At 48.8% G+C, this 25,766-nt stretch overlaps 1 protein-coding gene across 7 annotated transcripts in view; it reads right to left on the bottom strand.

Annotated features, from left to right (window-relative positions):
• Nucleotides 1-25,766, bottom strand: part of FRMD4A (FERM domain containing 4A) — a 390,969-nt gene that overhangs the window by 6,417 nt on the left and 358,786 nt on the right. For all 7 annotated transcript variants that reach the window (XR_010069575.1, XM_063323590.1, XM_063323591.1 and 4 more), the window contains 9 exons: nt 24,911-25,052; nt 16,164-16,297; nt 12,649-12,771; nt 9,262-9,490; nt 7,995-8,051; nt 7,274-7,511; nt 6,682-6,846; nt 3,985-4,844; nt 1,344-1,440 (listed from right to left, as the gene is read on the bottom strand). Coding sequence is in view for 6 of the 7 variants with exons in the window: in XM_063323590.1 (XP_063179660.1) it covers nt 1,344-1,440; nt 3,985-4,844; nt 6,682-6,846; nt 7,274-7,511; nt 7,995-8,051; nt 9,262-9,490; nt 12,649-12,771; nt 16,164-16,297; nt 24,911-25,052 (2,045 nt within the window). In the remaining variant the exon portion in view is untranslated. The remainder of the gene's footprint in view (nt 1-1,343; nt 1,441-3,984; nt 4,845-6,681; nt 6,847-7,273; nt 7,512-7,994; nt 8,052-9,261; nt 9,491-12,648; nt 12,772-16,163; nt 16,298-24,910; nt 25,053-25,766) is intronic.

Raw genomic sequence — 25,766 nt, 5'->3', positions numbered from 1 at the left:
AAAACAAAAAAAGTTGGCATTTTCCAAACGGATCTCTCAGCTGGCAGCTCACCAGTTTTACTTCTGGTCATCACAGAGATATTTAGAGGAATTAGGATTGGGATGGAGACTGAGACTAAGATTTGAGTCTAGACTCAAACCCTTAATACCGGCAATTTCAGTATACAGTAAAGAGCTACCACTCCGTCTATCTCACAATCCCTTGACTTCTTGTAAAACGGGACCAGGAAAATTCTCCTGTTCTAAAGCTGGAAGCGCATGCAAAGACCACGTGAGGCTGGATGTCAAATCTGTGAATTTAAAATCCAAGGTAGGCCTAAGGGGGTTGTGGTTATGGTTCTCCCCATCTCCATTTTAACGTGCAGTCACGGGCAGTGCTGGAGTAAAACCAGAGGTCAAACTTGGTCAGAGGTGACCAGAAGAAATTAAAGAGCATGAGATTTTCCAGTGGCTGCACAGTGAAATGTCTGCAAAGTTACCGGTCCCAATTCACAACTCGGGGGGATCATACCTGTTTTCCTACTCTAGGCCCTACAGTTTTGAGGACCGCAGTTTGACACTTTCTAGCTGATCTCACCAAACTCCATTTAGATCCAAAAATGTGCGACGTGCTGAGTTAGATGGGATCTGGAAATGATCTTTATTTCATGTGGCAGGACAGAATTACATGAGGTTGCTGGAGAATGCTCATGGGAGCTTGCGAATGGCTTTTTGTTTACTCCTTGAACTCCCTGCCGCATAAAGAGGTGCCAAAGAACCCAATTACTATATTTACATGAGTAATGGCTACCTGCACGTAATGACTCACTCACGCTTTGGTGAAGCACATTTAGTTAGTGGTGGCTGAAAAAAGATGCACTTAATAGTCATTAAGAGACATATTGCTAGGGAAAACCTAGCAGAAAAATGCGGTTGCTGCACACACAAATATGGCAGACACCTAACCTTGCCTTTACAACAAAGATCTCCTTGGTCTGGACAGACAGCATGATGGTTGCTTAAAAAAAAAAAAAAAAGATCAGCTATTTCGACATCTGAAAAATTGGAGGAAGAAGACTGAGCAGGAAGAACCTGCAAGGCTTCTTCCCCTGAGGATGCAGCACCGCTCGGAGCAGTGCTGCTGGGTGCAGATGGCACTGCCATGTCTTGGTCAGCCTAAACCAGAGCTCCACCGCTCCGAGAGCACGGGTGGGAGGCTGGAAATGCTCTGCGGGGGCGCGGGCCATGGAGCACCTGGAAAATGTGCCCCATACCTGCGCTCTCCCTTTGCTTGTGTGCGGGGAGGTTTTTCTCCCCAGCGGAGAGCGAGGTGAATTCTCTAACCCGAGCCCACGGACACTCACCCAGTCTGCCATGCGAGAATGTGGTGGGGACTGCCTGGCGGCGTGGCTGCTAGTTCACTCGACGGTGTTGAACTCCTCTGGCTGTGAGGTAAGGCAGCTGAAAAACAACCGGAGGGTGGAGAGAAAAATAAATGGTGAGCTGAGGGCGCAAAGGTCAGGGTGGTTCAGAAGCATCAGCTGGTGAGACCAGCAGAAACGTGTCCTGCTGTGAGTAAACACAGCCTGGGAGTCAGACCTCATCCTGTTCCTGGATGGCTGCGCCCGACCGTGGCATGGGAGCAGCCAGCCTGCTGCTGACGCTGCTGCATCACGGGCCGGATCCATTCTCAGCTCTGCAGGAATGCTTTGTTTCAGCCCAGCCTCCAGCTGAATAGAACAACCTGGACTCTCCTGAGCCTGCCTGGGAGACACCGCACCTCTCCCATCATGAAAGCCCATCGGTTTTGCTGCTGCCTGGGCTGGTAGGGCCTGGCTGCGCATCTCCACAGGACCTGAACTGGAGAAGCCCAGGTCATCAGGCTCAGCCTCCTGCTTCCAGGGGTGGTAGGAGATGCTCTGTGTCCCTAGGAGCCAGGGCTGGCAGTGGCAAGAGTCTGGCCAAGTACACTGCTTCAGGTGCAAAGGAGGAAGAAAACACTGAAGATTCAAAACCTAAAACTATTTTTCACTGTGCATCTGTAATAAACCGAAGTTGGGCTTTGCTGACCCTACTACGATGGAACCAGAAGGCGGCTTATCTTACTTGAATGAAGACAGAAGGAAGCTGAACTAAAAATGTACCATTGGCAGTGGTTCCTGGGGGAGTTTCCCCAATGAGGGTTTACCTAAGAAATCCAGCTGACTGATCTTTCCTCCTCCAAATTTAACACATGCCTAGAAGTATGATCCTCTTCGAAGGACAGCATGAAGTCCAATAGACCTATCGGCTAGGACTCATCAGCTAAAATGATGGATGTTTCTACCTGGCATCCCCTTCTGTGCTGTTAAACTCTTTAGCTGCTGCCAAAGGACACCTGAAGAGAAAAACAAATTTTAATCTGCTCCTTGGAGCCGATAGCCCCTGAGGTCAGTATCCTCCCACAACTGTAATTGGGTGCTGATTCTGAACGTAAAACTAATCTAGTCCGCCAACTGGTCAAGACAAGCTGTGATTGCTGACACTTACCACTGTGCTGCCCAGATATCGCATTTAAAGACCCAGCTGGGTGGGGAAATGGACTGATTGACAGCAGTTTTTACGTGGTCTCCCCCCATCCCCACCATTTTCCTTTCTAGATTACCTAAGTGAACTGGTATGGTTTCCAAAGCTAAGCAAGGCAAAACTTTCCAGTGTTCAAGCATTTTGTGTTGCTTGAAATGCCAATTAATCAAAGGAGGAAACCCAAATTTTTCATATGGAGACACAGAGCAGTTCCAGCAGTTACTTGATTGTGTCTTGGTCCACTTACTTGATTGTGTCTTGGTCCACATCTGGGCCTCCTATGAGCGCTGGCATCACTCATAAATCAGCCTCTTCTCAGGCAGATGTCAGTGGCCCATGAGGAGCCTGGTGTTAAATCGCCTCTCCGACTCCACGCTGGAGTCGACAGCGAGTACAAAGCCCCACTGGTGTCAGCGTGGTGGCCACTGTGGACCAGGCACGATGCTGGGATGCCAGAAGACCAACAGCCAGCACGGGTGGACGATGCACTGGTCTGCTCAGGGAGGTTGTGGGGGCCTGCAGCAAGTGAGGCCGGAGTAATGGTGTTACCCAGGCCAAGGCTGAGGCATGTGGAAGGGTGAGGATGGGCACAGTGTGAGCTCTGATTAACCAGCAATCCCATCCACACAGGGCTGGATTCAGGTTTTTAGTAAGTCCTTGATCTATCCAAACTGGCTGGGCCAGCGGTGACTGATGGCCAGTAAATATTTAACCTTGGACTGTTCCATAACACAGAGCGGCCTCCTCAGTTTAACGAATTTGACTGTTTTCTTACCATTTAATATTAACAGCACAGAAGAGTGCAAAGCTCTGTACATGACACAGAGGCATAACACCGCACAAACTTAAGCGCTCTGAATTTCAGGATATTATCAGCACAGCTACTGGCGCTGCATGGGAAACCCAAGTCTCGGCAGTACACAAAGATGTCATCACTCAAACATTTTCACAGGGGGGTGGAGGGGCTGGGATGCTCCCCACTTAACCTTTCTCATGCTTTTGGTGTTTCACCGAGGACATGCATTCTCCTAGTCTGTGCTGAGCCCCTGCTTGCTTCGAGCCTCCCCTTGCTGTGACTACTGAGAGTGACCCCCCCGCACTGTGAAGCAGCTTCTTCACATTCAGTCCCTCCTGCCATCACCCAAACCCCACTGAACCCTGAGGAAAGACCTGGCAACAACAGGGCTTCGGTCCCTCCCTGTCTTTTGAGCCCATCATTGCAAAGTGATGATTTCCATGGAAAATTCTCACTCAATGAGTGCGTTGGAGGAGGCTTGGCACCCAGTGTTATGCCTACAGGCTTGGTGAGGAGCATGTGAAGGCCAGATAACGTGCTACGGTCTGGCATTGCTTTCCAGACGGAGGTTAACGCCTGGCATGAATCCGGGCTGCATAAAGCCCCTATCCCTCCCGCCCCTTTGCCCGGGGCCTGGCTCTCACCTGATGTTGCTTTACACATCTGAGGCATTCTCGTGACCCGGCTGTGCGCCACAAAGGTGCTTTGCGAAGATGTGCTGTACTGGGAGCTGCTGTCCGAGGAAGTGGAGCTCGTGTGCGAGAGGCGGCTGTGCTCCTTGTGGGAGGCCGTGGACCGCTGGTACCAGAGCCGCAGCTCGTCCGACACGGCAGTCCTACCCGAGCCTTTCTCATGGCCCTCCCTGCCCAGAGATGGAGTCCTTATGATTTGGGAGCGGGAGGGGGTGAGCCTGACGGAGTCCACTTCATCCCCATGCCAGTTCTCCTTAAACATCCCCCCCGCTGTGTAGGAGTTGGAGGTTTTGAATTGTGCTTTCACGCTGTAGTGTCCCTCCTGGTCATTCTCCAGGCTCCGCACCACCACGGGTGTGGAGCTGCCCTCGATGTACAGGGGATACTCTTTGATCCTGTACTGGGAGGAGGGTTGGCTCTGGCTGTGCAGGTAGACGCGGTGATGTCCCGTCCCGTTCCTCGCAGCCAGGTTGGGCATGCTCCCTGAATTGGAAGAGACCAGGTTGCCCGCTGATTTGTGCCTTTGCCTCTGCCGCTCTCTGGCTTTCGACGGGGAGTCCTCTGCCAGGGTGGAGTAGTTGGGGTTCATCTGAGCAGGGTAGTAGTGCTCAGAGCTGGAATGGCTGGTGCAGGAAGAGCAGTCGTCCATGGGGTCAGAGCCGTTACTGCTACGAGTCCTTGGGGTGTAGAAATCGGGGCTCCCTGTCTCATTTTCTGAGCCGAGGAGCTTGCCTTGCGACTCCAAACTGGAGCTCCGGTGTCTAAAGTGCTGAGCTAAGCTGTGCAGTCTGGTTGGGCTGATGTCTACCGACCTGCAGGTACCAGGGAAACAAAATCCAAACTCGTAAGTCTACAGGACGAAGCACTCGCCATCCCCTTTTGCATACAAGGCCAGCTTCACAAGCAAGTGGCTATAAGGGCACTGAAAACCCGGACTCCTCCAGCACTGCATGGAGCTTCTGCCTGCAAAGCAACCTGCTTCCCTGCTGCAGGGTTTGGGGTGATTAGGTCCTATTCCTCTTCCTCTCCACTCTCCTTGGGGGTAGCATTCAGTCTGCAGCACCACGTGGGACATAAACCCTTGCCCAGCCTGATTCCTCTGTGGCTTGCCACCCCGGGAAAGACCCAGTCTGAAGGGCAAAAGCTGGGGACCTCAAGCCCCGGCTTTGCTTGTGTGGCCCCACGGCAGAGCTGTTTGGATCAGCACCATCCCTGTGCTACCACGTTCACCTCGCTCCACCTCTGCAAATCCCAAGACCTGAAGCTCAGAGGTGGTGGGATCCCCTTGGAAGTGGCCTGTGAATGCTCTGCACAGGTACAATCCATCCGCTGTAAGAGAGATGGACAGATGGACTGTCTGACAGATGGACAGATAGCCCAGAATGCACCGATTTGTCCATTGGCCTTTGAAAAAGTTACCTCTGTGAAGCAGCTAGGTTTTACCAGGGCCTAGCCGTGGGTAGCACGTGTAAGACTGTCAGTAGGTGACAGTGCTTCAGGCAACCACCCCGAATTGCTAGTTTACAAGGCTCGATTCACAGCCAAGTCTGGGTGGTCTCTATTCACCCTGGCTGTTTGGAGAGCTTCAGCCATCTGTTCAAGGAGCCGGAACACGCTGCCATGAGTCACCCACCCGCATGAGGAATGGCTAAGGCCAGGGCGTGCAGCTCATGAATGAGCTACAGACTGAGCAATGGTTGTTTCAAACACCCAAATGGCCCCTACACGGTCAAGGCCACTTCTCGAGCCCTGTGCCAGGCTCATTTCTCACACAGCTTGGCTCCAGTGTTAACAAATTTTGCACTCTTGAAAGGTACTGCCAGCCAAAAACTTGTAACAAACAACCCAGGGCCTTAATACCTTTTATCGTCTCTGCCTGAGTTGGATGTGTTGGCATGACTCTTGATTTATGCCAAGCTAAATGATGTTACCATTAGCCCTTAGTGCAGGATACCTAACAGCACACTGCTTTGGCTCAGCTCTGCTTCCCGCCGTGTCCACGGAGTTTGCCACGAGAGCAAAACAGCAACGAAGCTGAACAGTTTGTAGAAATCCTGCTGAAAATTGGAGTCAAATTGGGCCGCACGCATCAAATCCTCTCCCTTACGCACTTCAGCTCTTTCCTCTGTCAACCCTGGGCTTATTCCACTGCCACCTGGATCCTTGGATGGATTGCTTTATGGAGGCTTTCTCTACACTTAAGATCACACACGTGCAAACATTTTATCTGTGAGAGAGACTTAACACTACCCAACATTTTGTACCAGACAAGAAACAACACGTTCTCTCCAGCTGGATCCATGGAGGAATTTACTGCAGAATTTAGCAGTGGCACCACATCCCTTTTAAAAGTGGCGTGGGGTTTGTAGTGCCTATAAACAGTCCTCGAGATGAAAGGTCCCAGCAGAAGAAAAACTTGATTACTTTGAGGGAGAGATAAGGGGCAGGATCACGTTTATCTGAAGTGATTTCAGGATCTCAGTTCAGGAGAGACTCCCTACTGGTAACAGTACACGAGCCTCTAATTTGAATAGCACTGGTTTGTGTCCTTTCCCAAACTGGGAATTAATTCATATCCTGGGGCAAAGCTAAAGCAGAGAATATTTATTACAGGGTAAGCAAGGTGAGGCCAGAGCTGGGAAGACTTACCGCGTGGAGTGGACGTAGTGCGGACTGCGTACCCGTAGATCCGGTGTCGACGGCATGCTGGACTGGGAGTTCCAGTGGGGAAGGCTCCGGATGGGGCTGTTCTGCAGTGAGCTGCTCCCTCCTGCCTCAGCACAGCTCCCGGTGCTGGGGAACCGCTTGTGACTGCTGCAGAACAAACATCCTGCTTCAGTTCCTGGGCAGGAATTTGGGGAAGGGGCTCCCACGCCTCTTTCCAGATCTCAGGCACGTGCCTGTGATCTTGCAGGGGTGAGTGGGAGTTGGGTCAGCTGCTGCTCTAAGCTGCGTCCCAGAGCTTGTGCTTCTGCAGTAGCTGGAGGTCAAGGCCAAGCCCTGTCAAAGCCCCCAGATGATTCACCATCCTTCCTTTCTAAGCGTTTTTCAAAAATAACATTGAGATACTAAGCACCAGGCACGTGGCTGCAGCCTATTTTTATGACGTGCCTATTGGCCAAAACACCTAAAAGTTTCCTTTTGGTAAGGGATGGCTTTGTAACTTTTGAAAGGGCTCACACCTGTCCCTCCAGAAAGCGGAGGATACCTCTGTGATGGAGCTTCGAGATAGCTGGCTTACCTGGAATGACTGTGTGAGGAGCGTTTCTTGACCTTCTCATAGGGTTCATCCAAGGAGGACTCGCTCCACATCTTGGGTTTGATGGGGGACTTGTCATAGTCATTGCGGTGGTAATGCATTTGGCGGAGACCTTCCAGCGACTGCGGAGGAGGAGGCCTGTTGTGCAAGGGTGGCCGGGGAGGGAGTCCTTTGTGTGGGGACTGGAGAGGGGATATTGTGCTGGTGACCTGAGAATCCTCTGTGAAGAGAAGATGGGAGAGAGGTGATGGCTGTGTGATACTTCCAATGGCTGCATAATCCTGGGGGACACCATCACACCTCCAGAGCCTGCTTCCTTACCCTGCTTCCCCTGGTTGCGTTCAGGAGCAACCTGAAGACCCAACTTTCAGAAATGCGCCAGCTGACATTCCCATTTTGGAAGGGAACAGCCAGCAAGAGTGTGTGATGCATTAAACAATTGAAACCTTAAGAGAAAATGAGGAGGCATTTTGGGACTGTCTTTTGAAAGAATTCAGAGCAGTAACCATGGCAATGCTCACTGCTCCAGGTTTGGTGTCTGACTAGAAGGTGGAGTCAAGGGAAACCAAGGTTTTTTTGGTACAGAGGTGTTTGAGTGGATTATTACACAGAGCAGTTCCTGCATTTTGAGTGTCAATCAGGAGTTCACACATCCCTCCCTGTTTCCTTCCTGCCCTCCAGAACATACAAGCAGTCAACATACCATCCTCGAGAACAAGGGCATCCGAGAGGGAGCTGTCTTCACTGGCAATGTTTCCTTCTGAGGGGAAGAAAATAAAAAGATGGTCAGATGGTCTGAGAATTGCAGTGACTGAGTGCTGAACTGCACCGTGACCTTTGTCCACTGAGTCTTAGCCTTAAGCAGTCACCCACGTCTTCCTCCTCACATAGCTGAGAGACAAGATTCCTACAAACAACTGACTCAGCCCACTCTCGGTCTCGGAGGGCAGAGCTGCGGGCCGGTTCTCTCACTAGCAGGCTGCCTTTCAAGGATCTGCTAACTCTTTTCAATTAATGGGGATTAAGACTGAGTCACAACAGAGAGCTGAGATCCCTAGAGGATGCAAAATGGCACGGTGCCATTAGCGAGATTTATATCTCGAGCCTTAAGAACTTTGGGTTTGATCTCTTGCCTTCTTAAAATGATCATCCTGCTGCTAACTAAAGGCCCACACACGGTACCAGTTCTGTGCAATTCAGGGAAATGCTTTCTGAGCATCCTCTGTAGCAGCAGGAGAAGCTCTTATGTCCTTAGTGTGCACACATCTGAGCTGCCTCCCCCGTCCCATGTCCTCATGGCTGGCTGTTATCCCTGACTGCGGTGCGACTTGGTACCCAGGTCACAAATACAGCAGCTCTAATCTCAGTTCCTGCTACAAAGGCACAGAGAAAAGCTCTGCAAGTCAAAGGGAAAGGGTAAAATCAGCAAGGGAGAAAGAACCATAGCAGAAAGTTAATGGATTTCATGAAAAACCAATCAACAACCCAGTAAACCATAAAGCACTCTGAGAATTACATTGTAAAAAAAAGAAAAGGAAAAAAAGCATTTGAACACAGCAATGACACTGCTACCACTTTGATTTTACAGATGCCTTTCAGCTAGAGAGTTCACCCCAATCTGCTAACATTAATTACATTTGTACAGCACCACTCCAGAGGAGACGGTAACGGAGCGATTTTATAGGTGAACAAAGGAGTCACAGTCTGCTTTCCTGACATGCTTATAATCTACAGCGTGACACTGCTGCTTGTGCTGTGAACCAGCACACCCCTAATGCACGGCACGCAGCCCGGACACCCATCTGACAGCATGGGAGAGGACAGCCCAACCGCCAGCACCCGTGGAGTCCTCCAGACAGGAGAGGGAGGAGGAGGGAGGGGAAATCTGTGCCTCAAGCCACGAGTTCAAGGCAAGAATTTTGCTCCCTGGCCTCCACAGACCCTTCAGCAATGCCGTGGGCCCTGCTTACCATCTATGATCAGGGAGGCTCTCTGGGTTGGCTTCTTTCCAGATTTGATGCGATACTCATTGATGGCGTTTTCGATCTCCTGCAGTTTCTTCAGTGCGTTCAGGTAGGATGTCTTCCGCTGTTTCTTCAGCTTTTTGCTGACATTTGGGTCGCTTGCAAGGCGCCGGGCAGCCTCTGTGATCTGGGACTGAATGGCAAACTCCCTCTCCAGGCGCTCCAGCTCTGCCTCCTGGGAAAAGGCAAATGGATTCTGGCTACCACCAAACTCTCCCGGCCCAGCTATGGGGCAGCTCCCACAGAACCTGGCCAGTGGCCTCCAACCAAGGCTCTCTATCAGCAAAGCATCCACGATCATGCTGCCCCCCTCATATCAGGGCCTCCCTGAGCACATCCACCTCACCTTCATCTGCTCACACGAGTGCCTGGGTGCTGGTGGCGATGGTAGGGATGACCTACACGAGGAGGACATGTGTGCTCCAGTCCTAACCCCCCTGTGCTGTTTGGCTTTTTATGCAGTTCAACATGGCCTAGTTCAACGGTGCCCCACTGCTGACATGTTCATCCTTTTCCACCCATCTATGGGTAACACCTGCCTCCCACCCGCTCCTTCTCCTTGTTTCCTATCTCCATATTTGAGCCCCATTTGATATCAGTGCTACGCATTGATGCAAAGCTATAGCTTTAACCTTCTTGACAGGTTTGCTTGGCACCCACCAAACGCTTTGGGGTAAAAACGCCAAAGATGGCTTAATTCCTCCCTGGTGTGTAGCTGTCAAAATCCAGGGGAGAGTATGAGATGAAGTAATTATGGGCTGCTGCAACTGATTGCACCAGAAAATTGCCTCCTTGAGTTACAAGCCAGGCGGGTGATTTCAGAGTGAGCGGTGTATAACAGCAAGCTTTCTGTGCACCAGAAAGGACTAGTGTCTCCAACACTAGCCCTTGCAGAGTCTCAGCAGAGTTTTTAACTGCAACCAGGTGTACCCTGGAAGCTACCTACTGATTTTTAGTTATCCTCCAAAGTCAAGAGATTTAGGCCAATTTATGCCAACGCAGGAGCTGATATAGAGCTTCCTGGTCTGGACCAGGACCCCAGGCTGTGAGCTTCAAAGGTACTTGCTAATCTGCAATGGATCTGGCTACCTTCCTCAGCTTGATGGAGTTTTTGGTGTTTATCTGCTAGAAAGGGGAACACAGTACACTGCAAATTAGGGAAAAAAAGGCCAAGCTTTTTTACTTCTAGTGAATGGTGGGAGTTCACATCACAAGCACTGACAGCCACGTATTCACGGAGATCCCCGTTATGCAAATTCAAATTCTTTCTCTTCGTTTAGCAGCAGTGCATGCTGCAAGAGCTGATGCTGTGGGAATTAATCAGACTGAAGTTTTTATTCTGGGCTTCCGGCTTAAAAAAATCCCTTTGCTGTCAGTGGTGAAGCAGCATTGCCTTAAATCTATAATTATAATTTCCCTCACTTTACTGAACACTGAACCCACCCCTCCCATCTTTTTAACAGATCACTTTTTGCTTTGAAGAGTTTATAAGCTCTATCAGCGCCAAACTTATTAAAAGTGAATTTGACGCCATGAAGTTTTAAGGCCTGGAACCTGGTTTACCGCCTTCCGGCACGGTCCTTCCCAGAGTCAGGAATTACAGACCACGTAGCTGCAATTACCAAAAAATACAATAGGACCCTTCCCTGCGAGTCTTGCTCTGACAAGGCTCTTACTAAAGGTACAGAGTTTGATGTGAGCTGCCATTTCAGACCTTCACAGATTCAGTTCTAAATCATTCAGTATATCTTAGAAAAAACATACTCATTTTCCTTCTGGCCATAACTGTCTATTTTCTTCCACTGAGGCCACTATAAATAAGGCCTCAGAAAATGAGGGCTATCATCTGCCTTCAGATAGAAGTGCCTTGCTCCTGGTCCTTGTCACAGTTGGTAATATCAGTCTTGGATTTACGTGACTGAGGGAGTATTTCACCTTTGGTTTTAAATTGAGTTTCTAGTGTCTGCACTTGCTGAAAAGCGCATGAAAATCATTGCTGGCCCCTCTAAATGCTCTCAAACTGGCAGCCAAATAAACACAGCTCAACATCATTCTTCAAGAACAGAAATTTATGGTTTTCAACACAGACTTAAACTTCGACAGATGAAAAGGGAGGTAGAAAAAAGCTGAGTCAGCGTGTTTGGATTGCTGGTGCCAAAAGGCAGAGTGCCTGCAACAGGGAGGAGCTGCTTTACCTTCACGCTCTCCCCACCTAACCCTGCCACCGGAATATGGAGATTCCTCACCCGCTGGCTCCAAAAGCTGCCTTGTAGCAGTAAGATCTGGGGAAGCTGGAGATCAGGTTATAACTGAGCAGCCAACAGACTGCAGGGGTTTTAGGAGTAACTCAGCTAAGCCATGCTTCCCTTTGAAAAGCTTAATTAAATGTGCTAGTTCATGAATATTTGACTTCGGTGGAATTCCTCTCCCAGGCTCCATTGAGAAGAGAACTAAAGAGCTCCAGCTGTTTATTTTTTCAGCAGAAGGAAAATGCCAACAAAACGACAAACAGTTAATTCCTGGCTGAACCAAGCCTCAAACCGCACAGTCACACCAGCTTCAGTCTCTCCTCTTACAAAAATAAAAAGGAAACTCAAGCCTGGAATATACACAAGTGTCTTGAGACAAATGCGTCTCTGCAGACAATAGCTTTTCTGTGAATCCGGTCCCGCCTTACAGCTGCTGCAGGCCTGTTTTCACAGCCACGGTTCAGGGCACTGACCCAGCACATTATGGGAGCAAGGGAAGAGAACAAACACTCCCTGGCAAACTTAGAAAAACATAATTCCAGCTCCCCATAGGTAGGGACGAAGGCTCTTTTGTTTAAGGACTGGGGAGCAAAATGCTTTCATCTTGCTATTGCAAGGCTAAGACGGATGAGTGTGATGCTTTTCTCCCCGTTAGGGGAGATCTGAATTCGGATTGCTACTGAAGCAGAAAGCAAGTGGCTGTTTGCAATAACACCACAGGGCAGCAGCAGGGCTCACGTGGCTCAAGGGGCTCCTGATGTGCTCCCTACTCACACAAGTCACTGCACTTGGTCACCAGAGCGCTTGGACTGTCGTGGTCCAGTTGGTCACCCAAGCTCCTTCTGTTACCTCTAGCAAAGCCAGGGCTGAACCCTGAGGGTTTAACCTTTCCTCTGAGTCTGAACTAAGGGCGCCAACTCTCTCGCTGCTTCCCTGTTCTGATGGATGTTAAAAAAAAGACTTTGCGACCAACTACAGTCATTTAAAGTAAAAATGACTGCAGGACTGATGGTTCCTGTGTGATGCACGCTGGATGTCTTAGAGACCTGAGGTGGGGACACGGCGCTGGAAGGCAGAGCCTCACCTCTCCCTTGGGCAGGATTTTCTGCTCATCCAGTTTAAAGGCAGTTCCTATTCTTCTCCTTACAATAGGCGGCTCCTCCCCAGGGTCTAGGGGGTATTCACGTGGCAGCTTTCCTGTGAGCTCCTGTAAGCAGAAAATGCTGTTAGTGATCCGAGAAATCCTACAGCAGCGCAAAGCACAACACCGCTCTTGAACTGCGACCGTAAAACGACAGTGTTTCATTAACACCATATCCAGTTCAGCCAGCTGATAAACACAGGAGAGCACCCAGCCCTGCAAACCCGTCCCAGGATCTAACACCGAGGGTGGGGAGCTTTTCTTTAGCCTTGTGCATGAATACAGATTTTTGTGGCCTGCCCAGGGTAGGTCTGTAGGTGGTGCCCATCCCTAGGGCGTTGGGGCCTGAGGCTGAACAGACTGCAGCACGCATGCTTTCATCGCTGCTGCGGGGTGAGCGGGAAAGAAGAGGTTTTATCTGCTGTGCTACTTCTGAGAGGGGGGGTGAGCAGATCCGAGAGCCTTCCTGCAGGATGCAGGTCTGCTGAGTCAGAAAGCCCCACTGGCAACAGCCGCGCAGGTTATGACCTGCACAGAAAAACATTCCCACCTGATTCATGATGTGTCTGAGAGGAATGCAGTGAAAATGGTCACTAAAAGCCGTGCCTGGTACCTCGTTACCTGTCTGATAACAGTTCATGTATCAGAACCCCTTCCAAACCCCAGTGATGTCATGAACAGCTTCGGAGCAATATTAGACGAGGCTTTGTCAGAATAATCATAGAATCATAGAATCATAGGGTAATGGGGCTATTTGCAAAGACTTAGTCAAAATCCGAAGCAAACCCCACAGAACGGAGGAATATCTGGAACACAGGAAACAGCGAGCGCCACTACTGATGTTAATGCTGTGGGTTTTTTCCTCTGGACTACACAATACAGCCACACATATCTGAACTGAAGGCATTCAAATGCCTACAGAAAAAGGCACTATGAGCACAGCCCAACTCCTTGTACTCAGAAGTCTCCCCACGAAGGACAAAAGGCTTTTGTGTTCTTTAGCATCAGCCTTGAGAGGATTCAGCTGGCAGAGTAACCTAAATCATCTGAATCCCAAAGAACAGCAGCTGACCTTAATGGGAGCGCGCAGCTCGGGCCCCTGCCTGCCCTGGCCTCTCCCCGGCTCCCTAATGGGGTTTTTCTTTCTGCTCTTTTCAGGTCACTAGGAAACAAGGACCTGGCCTTTTCAAATCTTTCCTTTAAGCAGTTCCCAGCAAAATGGGTTCTGCAGCACAGCTCTGTGCTGACGTGCACAGCCCCCTTTTGCGAGAGGCACTGTTGCAATGTCTCACGAGTCCCATTCCGTGTTGTCCCTCCAGCCCCGTGGGGTTATTTCAGCTGTTCTTCTGCAATGCGTTCCTTCTAGTGTGATGTGGCTCTAAGCACTGCATGCAGACACAGACTCCTGTATCCTTTCCCGAGGGAAACGAGGGTATTTTCTTTATTATTCCGTAATTTAATATGAAGCAGGGTGGTGGGGAAAGAGTTAATATCATCTGTAAAATGCCCAAGATTGGAGTAGAACAAAATTAATGTGTGCTACCATGCTGCTTCCATAAGCTGAAAAGTATTCACAGGCACAGTCCTGAAATGTAATCTAAATTAATAAGTAACTGGAGTAGTGATGGCCTGAAGTAACCTGATGCCACTGTTGTGAATGGCTCTGGCCATGCTTATTTGATTATGTCCCCACTTTTAACCCTTTTTTATCTCCTGGTTTGCCTTCACCTTCTGTTTTGACTATTCCTATGCCAAAGCAGAAAGGACGAAGGGCAGCCTGAGAGGAAATACTTCCAACTGCAGGTTGCTGATGGATGAGCTGTAGGGTTGCAACATGGGCTCAGATTCCAAGTGTCCATCAACTGCCTCTCTCGGATCATCTACAGAAAGCACGAACACTTTCTACCAGCTCTTAAGGTGTTGACAGATGGACTTGGCCAGCCTTGCAGCAGCACGTTAAGGAGATATTGCTCCTTACTACTGGCTCCATGCCACAGCGGGAGCTTTTGCCTGCATCCCAGTTGCTCGTGCAGTGCCTGAGGCTGCACTGCAGACGGGGCTGGAGTTAAAGCGAAGGCACTGGGCTGTGAGCTCCTGCAACTGTGGCACAGGCACATCTTCCTCTGCATGTGTGCTGCTGCAGGGCATTAGTCATAGGCAGTCAGGCAGTGTTAGCTTACGGGTGGTAAATTCCTCCAGGGCAAGTAGAGCGCTCCAGACCTTCTCCATCAGCCCTGGAAGAGCTTGTGACTGCTTCCTGCAGATGATCTCAGCTCTGTGTTCGATGGACTTACGAGACTGGATCTGGTCCTGTGACCTTTATCAGCACAAGTCATTTGAGGAAGTCAACCAGGACTTCCCAGGTGGGAAAGGATTGCTTGTGTGGAGTAAAGGATGAGCACCGGTGCAGCAGAGATTTCTGCTGACTTTCTTTGTTAAGAGGTATTTTCCACAATTTATACTTGTTGGCATTAAAACTATAGACTAATTGAAACAAAGTGCAATGACAGCTGAATCAGTGACCTATTTCCCCTATTTTTGTCAAAGGCGAGATACACATCAAATATTACACAACAACTGCAAGATCTCCCACTGTCCGCAGCCTGCTTCCTGTTGCGTTACACATCACGATTTGTTGTTAAATTCAGATTTTCAGGCCTGGTAAGCAAAGGAGGATTGCTGAATGACCCAGGTGTACGCTGCTGCTAACCTCCACACACATCTGCAGCAGGGTTGTGATTTCCCCAACCATTAAACTGATCTCTAAACTGGCCTCCTGTGTACTCCAAGAATGAACAGGCAGGTGAGTGAGTAGGTTATAAGATGAGTTCCTGAGCTGTCCTGCATGTCCTGGGATGGCCACAATGGTTTCTCTTCACAAGGTCTGCCACCACACTGCCATTGCTCTCCAGCAGTACTAGACCTTACTGGATGAAGGGAGACTACATGGAGCAGATGAGACCTTATGTGCTGTATGTACGAATGTGCTGGGGGAAGAACAGGACGTAAGATCAGGCTTGCTCCAAGAAAAAAAGTGTATCGGCCTGGGGTTTTTTTTGCTAATGAAGTCAAAAGCATTTGAGAGGTGATTACCTGTATACAGGACAACCTTCGTATGCCATCTAGGTAGGTGCATATTCCCACCAAAGACAATAAGAAGCCTGGCTGAATGCTTCATAAACACAATTTCAAACAGCAGACAGGGATGCTGTGCACGCTCCTAGCCCCAAACCAACTGGGTACCAAGCTGACGTGGAGTCCCCTTCTCTGAGGGGGAAATGTCCTATGACATTGCAATCTGGAGCTGGACCTTCCTGAGGTCTTTACACAATGGGTGTTGCAAGAGGTGACTATGGAAGGAATTTCTTCTCCTGACTCCACACCACCTCCAAACACGGAGCACGCTATAACAATGCAAGCAATAAAGTGTTAGGGGTTATAAAATGTCCATTGCTTACCGCTTCTCGGAGACACAGTTTCTTTAGTTCTTCCAAGCGTTGGCGCAGTGTCTCTTCCAAAGCTTCTTGCCTGGATTTCAGTGCAGCCAGCATGTCTTTCTTGGCAGACTGAGAACTATCTGACTCTTGGGAACCTATCAATAAACAATGATTTCACTAGGCCAGCTGACAGCAGAATACACATCTGGAGTGCTTGTAATTTTACCAAAGCCTGGATGCAGTCCTTCCAAAAAGAAATGAGACTATGACATGAAGCAGGTGTTACCCAGTCATGTTTGTTTACGGCAAATTTTTAATGTTTAAGCTAACAGACAGAGATTGGACAGTGGGGCACACAAAGACATTTGCAATCATTATCCAGAAAAATAAAAGCAACAAAATTATTCATGTAAAGATCCTAGGAAAAAAAAAGACATACCATTCCCATGAAAGTTCCCAATGGCAAATAACAGTACAGTTTGCAAAGCCCTGGGGATGCATTTTTGGGAAATTAAGCCTAGGAGAAACCATTTGACAATACAGCCGACTTCTTAAGAACTGCAATTATCCTAGTAGCAAACATTTAATTCAATCCACTTACAGTGCCTATTTTATGAAAAACTGTAATGGAACAAAATTACCTAGCAAGATTCCTGTAAAACACACCAAAACAACAGTAACTCATAGGTCCTTCTGGGATAGTAGCTGTTTCTTGTGAAGACGTAGGTCAAAATATTTAAATTGGATGTCCAAATGGGTTGACTTTTCAAGTGGGAATTACCCCACAACTTCCACTGAAGTAAGTCCGTGCATTAAGTCAGACTTTGCTTCTCAGATGTCATGACAGGATTTCTAACTTCAGCTCTTTAGGGGACCTTATCAATGGTGTTCCTGATTTTATTTTGTTTTGGGATGGTGCATCAATTGCTATCCAAGATCTAGCATCTCAAAGAGGGGTCAACTTTGGTTACACACATTTTTGGGTCCCCAACTTGAGCAGCTGATTTTTCAGGATGTGCTTAGTATTCGCCCTCATTAATGCACCTCTAGGCTCAGGGATGAGTCTATAATGAAGTCACTACTTTGCTCTGATCCCCTTGTTTGCATAAACCGAGTGCATCCTTTCATCACAGAGTATAAAGGTTATGGTGGTACTATGAGGTGAAAAGCAAGCTCAAGAAGGGGCAAACGCCATCTCCACATGCTTTTCATTCATATCAGTCTCTTGTTCAGATACAGCTGTGGTTCAAAGCATCCACCTCAGGTTTACAGAAAGCTGAGTTCTAGTATCTGTGGTGGATTCAGTGGTAGCATCCCATGTCTGTCTACAGACACCACTGAGAACCACAGCTCCACACACGCTAAAGCTCTGCCCCACACACAGCTCTAGAGCTCAGCCTAAGTCTGTATCTGATCCCTTTTTAATAAACTCCATAGTGGGTCTTGAGCCAGCTGAACGGGCAGGGCTGTTGTGGCTCAGGGGTGCTGTTGCCTCAACAGAAGTGTCCAGGTGATCTAAGGCAGCTGAGATGTCTTCCACAGGGTGGCAGATATGACACAAGACCCTGCGAGACCCACACTCTTTTGGACTGGCAACGGGATTCTTTAATTCACTTAAACTGGAACCAGCTGCAATCCACCAGCTGGATTATGCCCAGTGCTTTGTAGGGGCTTCTTGGGGGGTATTTAGTTCACTGTAGGTTTACACCTGCCGAGAAGCCTTTGACTCAGCAATGCTTTCAAGGGGGCTCCTCCTACTTCACAGTGGTTCCTCAGTGGTCTTAGCATCCACTGTCCTAGGGTGACTCTGGGGGCTCCCCTGCCCCTCTAGAGCAATGGCACGGAGAAAGCAGACCTTTATTATCTGCAGGAGTCAGGTACAACAGGATTCTACACGGAGTTTACTGTGCACTGTACGATGGGGGTGAAGGGGGACTTCTAGATACATTTGCAGCTCGGCCTCCAAGTGTACAGTGAAGACACTCAGCCCAAGGATGTTGAAAACATTGCTGCCATTTCACAGAGCTCTGGAAGGAACCTGGGAACAGCTCTTTGTTTTGGCACCAGAACAGAGTGAAATTTGCGCTTTCAGCTTCATCTTTCATTGCTACTATTCCAGCAGACCGTTAAAGCTAAACTGAAAAAGGATGGAGGCTACCCATGCCATGAAACAGTTCTTCATTGGCCCAGGGGGAGCAGACAATCTCACAGATCTTTCCCATCACTATTTTCTGCAGTTTTCATACAGGAAGGCAGCGGGCACTTATTCTGCAAAACACCACCCCGCTTTGTTACACCTTTTATTGGGCTGTCCTGGAGTGGGGGAGGTGGAAAGAAGGCTCTCTAAAAGTCAGCCAGGTTGAGCAGCATCAGACAAAGAAGGACAACCTCATGGTAAGATGTTTGTTTAGTTGCTGTAGTCATCCTTATTTCATTTGGGTTTGCCCTCAGGGCAACAAAACTCAATCCTGCAAACACATCTGTGCTGCAGGAACTTGACAGGACCTTCTAGAGGAGCTTTGTATTTGCACTGGCAGGGAGAGCCCTCTCCAGCATTTAGTAATTCTCAGTAGTAACCCTGGTGAGCAGTTACTAGCGAAAGCTGAACCGCTGAATTTCTTCACTGAATTGCCAACAAACTGCTGAGTACCGGTAAAAAGCTGCTCATGATTCCAGCAGATGTTTCAACCCCCCTTTTTTTTTTCTTTTGGGACAACTTTAATGACATACGTTTTCCTTTCAACTGCACTTCCCCTTTCCTTCCTCTCTCTGCTCCCTACCTCCACACCAGCTTCGGATTTATTTTTAAAACCTATTCGTTTTTGCACTGTGGGTTGCCACAGCAGCCTCATAGATGCTGAAACATTTAAAAGCATACGAATAGCCTAAACTCTGGCCAGGCGCCTGCGCTGATTCGGGGTGTGTCGACAAGAAGGAAACGGATGGCTTCTGGCTGAGCTAGTCCAGACCCAAATCAAGCACAGACAGTTCACGGCATCTGCTCCAGCTGTGCTTACCCTGTGTGAGAACCACGCTCGTCTCAACACTGACGCGGTCAGTGGCAGTGACCACTGAGTGCACATTTCACCATCTTTTTCACCCCTCCCAGAAAGCAAAGGAATTGAGGGAGATGTGGAAGTGCATTGTCACATTCTGAGTTGAGCAATGGGATTACTGCTGAAACTAAAGTCAACCACTCCTTGACACTCATGAACCAGTTCAAATTAACCAAGTGTGTCTTTGTATCACAAACTCTTCCAGCGTAGCGAGGGTTCAAAGGACAGGGCTCATGGGTCGTGATGCTGAATTTTTTTAGCTTGACTATACCTGACTTGGGCATACTGAAGGACTTACTCATTTCTTCAGATCTTCCTGAAGCTTCTCCTTCAAAAACTGTTCTGTTCTAGTTGGTGGTGGTTTTTTGTTTTTGTTTTTCGAAATTTTATTTAAAAGCTGAACTATTTTGGTGTGCATTATTAGATATTTATGGGTTGGATTCTCTGCTTGTTCTCATGGGTGATTGATCAGTTAAGAGAATCACACCCATGTGAGATGCTTGTAAAGGAGCAAAGAACAGTGCTTTGTATCGCTGGGGTGCCCATAGCTTCCATTAGAGGCTCTTTATTTATAAATATGTATTAATCCAGCCTTGAGCAAGGCTGTGACCACAGACCTGCTTCTAAACCCAGCGGCAATTGACCCAAAAATGTCATAACAAATCAAAAGACCATAAAAACAACCAAAGAAATAATCAAAGACCAGCACAAACCAAACCAATCAAGCAGATACTACCTTAAATCGGCCTTATTAAATATGATGCTCACTGAGCCAGGGCTGCCCATTGCCTTCCAAAGGGGATCATCAACAGAGAAAAATCAGTCCTGAAAGATCATTCCTAACACAAGAGACTCGTGCTGCAAAAGAAACGGTTGACTGGGAGGCTTTCTCAGATATTTTATCTCCCACAATAAGGGATAATTCCTAATGCAGTAAACAGGAGAAATGTTGCTGAAATACGTAATTTCCCTGTATGGCTTTTGAACCTTTCTGTGAAAATTATTATTTAGCTTCCTTCCCATTTGCTGTGCAAAGATTTACCAAACTCTGCATTTTAATACACGCTTTTGCAGAACCATTTGATATCCCTAAAAAGCAAAACGGTTGTGAAAAGACACCAGGTACCAAGCACAGGGCCTTCTCTTTGGTGGGCACCAGGAACCTGCTGAATTGGGGGCTGTTTTTATAGCTGATGCTGCTGGTTTAATTTGGAAGCCAAGGAAATCGTACATGCCCTTTCCACTTAGTGTACAGGATGGGACGCAGGTCTTGGTGACCTGAACACCCACTTAATATCCTGTTAGTTTGTGGATACACTACTCATCTTCCGATACCTACTTGTCCTCTCTGGACGATTTCTCCATCCACTCACATTCACGAGAACAAGAGCTGTGAAACACGGGGGGAGAGCACGCTCCTCCCTGCCAAACTCAATCCTCCAGCAGAATTCATGACTGAGCTTCTTCACCCAGTGCTAATGGGCTGGTTTCTGATTGCTCCAGTTCTGGTGAGATCAGGACAGTCTTGGTGATGGTCATGGGGACATGAAGCAAGTCAGTCCCACCCCCAAAGGATCTGATCAAGGCGATGTGCTGTGCCTCTGCGGGGACTCTTGGCTGCAAGGTGTCAGCTCCAAGACAAGATTTATTTTAAAGCTTGTCAAAGAGATGAGACCAGCAATGTGACACACCATTTTGAAGTGGAAAGCCCTCCCAGTGACTCACTGTCCCCATTTCCTCCACCTATTTTAACAGAGTGGAGTCAGCTTGGAAAAGGGATAAATGAGAAAGATGAAAATAAGCAGGGAGGATAGACGGGATGGTGAAGAGCAGAGGGAGCCAAGGCTTGATGCTAGCTTCTGTGAGGGAAAAGAGATGCAACACGGCGGCTGAGCAGCAGTGAGGTAAGAGCATCCAGGCAGGCATCTCTTCTCTTTCTTGTTTTGTGAGTGTCCTACTCCAGGAAAAACACATCTAAATATGGCAAAACCTTCACTCTACATCCGGCTGCTGGCTCCAGCTCGCTGGTGTTTGGTCGAGGTCCGCGGGGAAGGCTGTCCCCCGAGCACGGAGGGGAGGTCCCCCCACACTTGCTCCGTGCCAGAGCCTGGGCTGACTCACCGCGCCAGGATGTCAGTGCACAACAGCCAACAATCTCAGACAGCCGCTATCTCTTGTCTCTGCCAGACAAATAGGATATCCTCTGCGGCGTGCGGGAGCCCAGCTGGAGCTGCTCCGCACAGGATGCGCTCAGATATCCTGTGGGCGACTACGTCTTCATGAGCCCCCGTGCTCACGGGCCATGCCGGAGGCTGTGTGGGTGCTGTTTATCTGCTCTGACACCCACCAGGGCGATCCAGCTGGGATACCGCCCTGCCAGATGGAGCGGTGGGGGCCAGGGAACCGGCTGGCTGGGCTCTGTCGTGGCATTTTCAAACATAAACAGGCCTCTGCACAGGAAACCTCCACCGCTGATGAAGGAACGGGTCTCACAGGGCTGGAGGCTCCTCAAACACGTCTGCAGAGGTAAAGCAGAGGTGCTCCTCTGTGGTGTCTCCTCTGCCCACTGAGATGAAGAAGGCAGTCTGGGGTTTAGTCCAACAATACCCCGTCAGTAACAGGGCTCCTCACTAGCTAGGAGCCCCGCAGAGCTCTTATGGCACAGACTACTCCAAAGGAAAAATCCACCTTAGACCTAACTTGATTTCATTCCGATAATTATCTCTACTGGCTCTGATTAGGGTTCATGCCAGTTTGAAAGCAGAGCTTTTATTCACGGGCAAATCTTGTGCCAGGTGTCCAGGGATGGCTCAGAGATCCTGAGCAGAAGATTTCTGAGTTAAATCACAGCAGCCCACGGTTTTGGGGGGGCCCTTCGGAGTCAAAATGAGAACAAGAGTTAAAGAGTGAGCTTGTCAGAAGGGGACTTGGTAGCGTCAGGTATCAAAGTTGCAACTCTGCCGTGGACACAGACTGAGACTGAGGGCCTGGGAAACACAGAGGAGCTTAGGCTTTGGCTTTGAATTGCTGTGACCATGGGGAAGTCACTGTCCCAGCATAAGACTCCATCTCGCCTCTGCTGTGTCTTGAGACTGCACGTGATGTGGGGCAGCGACTGCCTCGCACTGCACAGCAGGATCTTCGCCAGACAGTGTGACAGCTGGAAGCAACAACAAATATTTCCTTGCAGTCTTGCTGCAAACCCAGGGAAGACATGCCAGCTTCGGCATGCTCCTTGTGGTGCTGACAGTCCCTTCAGGGAGGAGGTGTGAGATGGGGAGAGGAAATGGCTACAAGTAATTTCCAGGAAAAAAAGAACTGAGAACAGTAGGGAAGTGGGAGCAAACAGAGATTCAGTCCTGCCTTTGTGATTTCGAGTCACTCGGGGTATTTATAGCCTGGAAATCCACTGTGGCCACTTAATCATTTACACTTATTCTCTCCTGTGCGCAGGCTGTACAGCGATAACCCATCATTGTTGTGATTGTGGGCCTATAATCTTTGGCACAATGGGAGGAAAAGCAAAGGCTGGGATGGAGCCAGTGACTGTGCCCAGTGGGGCAGGCAATGAATGCCCCCTCCCGTCCAGTGGGACAGGGCTGGGTCACCTCTGCCAGCCAGGCTCAAGAGAAGGGTCTCTGGAGCAGAGGGGTCTGGGTGACTATGTGGAAACAACCCAGGACCTCCAGTTCCCTGGTATCTGTCCTCCTCTGTCAGATGCCTTCTCTCTATACTTCCTTGTAGCTGCTGGGAGGCACACAACAGCAGCAAACCCCACAGATCTCCTTAACATTTTGGGGAGAGCCCTGTTCTCACAGCTGATAGGACCTAAAAGACAGCTTCAGAGCACAGGAACCTGGAGGGAGTCATGCTTGCCTGGCCCAACAGCGGCACCTTGACCAAAACAGAGGTTCACACAGTCCTACACAGGTGTCCAGGCAGACAGATCCACCTACCCAGGACCGAAGAAATGACTCACCTGGTCAATGAACACTGCATGGGTCTAGTCACCAGTGCAATTCAGCTAAGTCTGCAAACCCCACACTCAGATAGAAGAGCAGGGAGCAAAAATATACAAAAAATAAAAGCATGGGCAGCTCACAGTTTGGGATTTCCATCCACATAACCCTGATAGGTGCTGGCCCTAGAAAAGCTTTTCTGGGCCTGATTTTCTGCTGGCTTTCACCTGGCTACTGCTTGCTCCCAGTGTGAGAGCAGAAGCAGACGCCCACGTGTTTTTTTTCCAGGAAGATGAAATCTATTAACGTGAAACCAGGATTACTACCAAGCAGCTCTCACAAACTTGGGAATGGTGCCCAGGAGGCTACGATCTTGGAAAGACCGTAAGAACTTCCTTGGGGTACTTAACATTATTTACTTTCCAGCAGGAGAACTGGAAAAAATGCCAAACAAATAAAGAGCTCCAACAACCCGACACCAGTCCGGGAGCTGCTCAGCTACTGCAACTCCCTAAGCGATGGGAGGCACAGACGGTGGATTGTACACTGCATCAAGAAGACCTACGGAACAGAAAGGCATCTCTGTTTGCAGGCAAGGCAAGGAATTGCACAGCAGGCTGCTCTGGAGCTCTGTAAGCATTGCAAATTTTAACCCCTTGCTGGACCTTTTCCAAGCAGGAAAGAGTGGCTTTTAAGAGACATGAAAGATACAGTCATGCAAAGCTGATCTACTACACCAGTGTGGATTCAGTTTTAAAGCACTTGTGCTCTTAGATAGACTCTTCCCTTGTCAAGCATGAGAAGGTTATTCTCTGGTGTCACACACCTCAACACAATCAGGTTTGATAACTTGATGTGATGCTTAACAAAGGACATTTAATTGACTGGAACCGTTAATTATGGTGATACCAGCAACCTTGCCCTCCTGAAGAGCTTCTCACCTGAGCAGCTTCAAGCTGTTTGCAAACTGTGAATCACTGCTCTGCTCCTGGAGTGACACTTAGCACTGTTTTACACACAGCTTGCCCTGTTCAGACTGACAGAAGAGTATCAAAGAAGTACAGACAACCTCCTGACTCTCCCTCCCTGGTCCTTCTCTTCTCATGCTCTAGTTCTCCTCTGTATCAACTTCTCTTGGGTTTCTTTCACAGATTATGTCTTCCTCATACAGCAAGTTGCTCTAAGCCACAAAAAGAAACCTCTAGGTCCCTGGCACTAGCTTGGTAGAGTGCTAGCAATAGCTCTATTGAGCCTGGGGTACCAGCCAAGTTCCAGCAACAGAGAGGCAAGGTAGGTGTGCACTCTATAAAGAAACCATCCTGCCTCAACACTGCTGAGGTACCTCACCACTTCCCAGCCTCAGTTTCCCTAGTGAGCTGCAGTGGCTGACTGCTTCCTCACTGCTTGTTGGGGGCTCCTTCACAAATGCATCTGCCTAGGGATTAGCTAGGTGCCAAGGGGTGCTTATTGTAGAAACTGTGAAGAGAGACCAGGTCTCAGCTGGAAAGTGAGAGGTTGGAGATGACATCCTGGGGCCAAAAAGGAAACGAGCAGCGGCAATGAGAGAGAAGGAAGCTGCTGCCTGTGCTGTTTGTGGGGCAATGGCTGAGAGATGGACTGACACCGGGACAGGCAGAAAGGCTAAAGGGAAGTGATTTTCACTTCTGCAGTGCAGCTTCTGTCTGCTCCCCACTAAACCACGGCCATGACCCTTCCCACCATATTCTCTCCAGTTACAGGATAAAGGACCTACCCGACGACAGAAGACTCCCGCTGCTGCCGCTGATAATTTTGCCTTTACTCCCCATGTTGGCCAGCTTCGACGTCTTGAGCGTTCCAGTTTCGGTCAGGTCAATTGCAATCTCACTCAGGCTTCTTGCAGCATGAATCTTGGACTGGACGGGGACAAAGGAGTTAGTAATGATCTAGTACTTCTTTAAAGCTCAGAGAAGGAAAAAGTCCTTTTGCTGTGGCAGGAAACAAGCCTGCACAGCAAACTTGTATTATTTTACAAGAATAGAAGCAATCTGGCACGGCATTCACTACTACAGTTTTGCACTTTTTACATTCTTAAGTGGGTGCAATTCTGGCATTGCTTCCTGTTTGTTATTTTCTCTGCTTTGCCATGGACATTTTTCCCTCTTAGACAAACTATATATGGAGTCACTGAATTACCGCATACAATAAGAAACCTTCAGAAATGCCAACATAATAAAGTGTAAAACCCAAAGGCTGAAGACCATCTCTAGCATTTAAAGTAAGCCAGGAGGGGCCTTTCCAAATCTGCAACGAGCTTTGGACCAAGACACAGTGAGGACATGGCTTAAATAGGCTGTCATGGGAAGCTGGAAGAAAATACTGGCAGGAAAACATGTTCAGGTTATGGTCCAGACTAACAAGCCGCATGCAATGGCCTTACTGTGAGGGGCCTCTTCAAAGCATTAACATTACGCCAGTAAGAAACAACAGCCAGCCCCAGCTCAGTAAGGGGCCACTCTATGAGGAGTCACCCATCGTACACCACCAAATGTCAACAATCTAGGCACCTCCAGGGGAAAGGAAACACATACTGCGTAAAAAGAATAGAATAGAATAGAATAGAATAGAAT

Source organism: Chroicocephalus ridibundus, chromosome 1 (genome assembly GCF_963924245.1).
Source record: "Chroicocephalus ridibundus chromosome 1, bChrRid1.1, whole genome shotgun sequence".
Taxonomy (NCBI): Eukaryota; Metazoa; Chordata; class Aves; order Charadriiformes; family Laridae; genus Chroicocephalus; species Chroicocephalus ridibundus.
The sequence above is the reverse complement of the archived record's forward strand: the minus strand, read 5'-3'. Positions and strand labels throughout refer to the sequence as shown.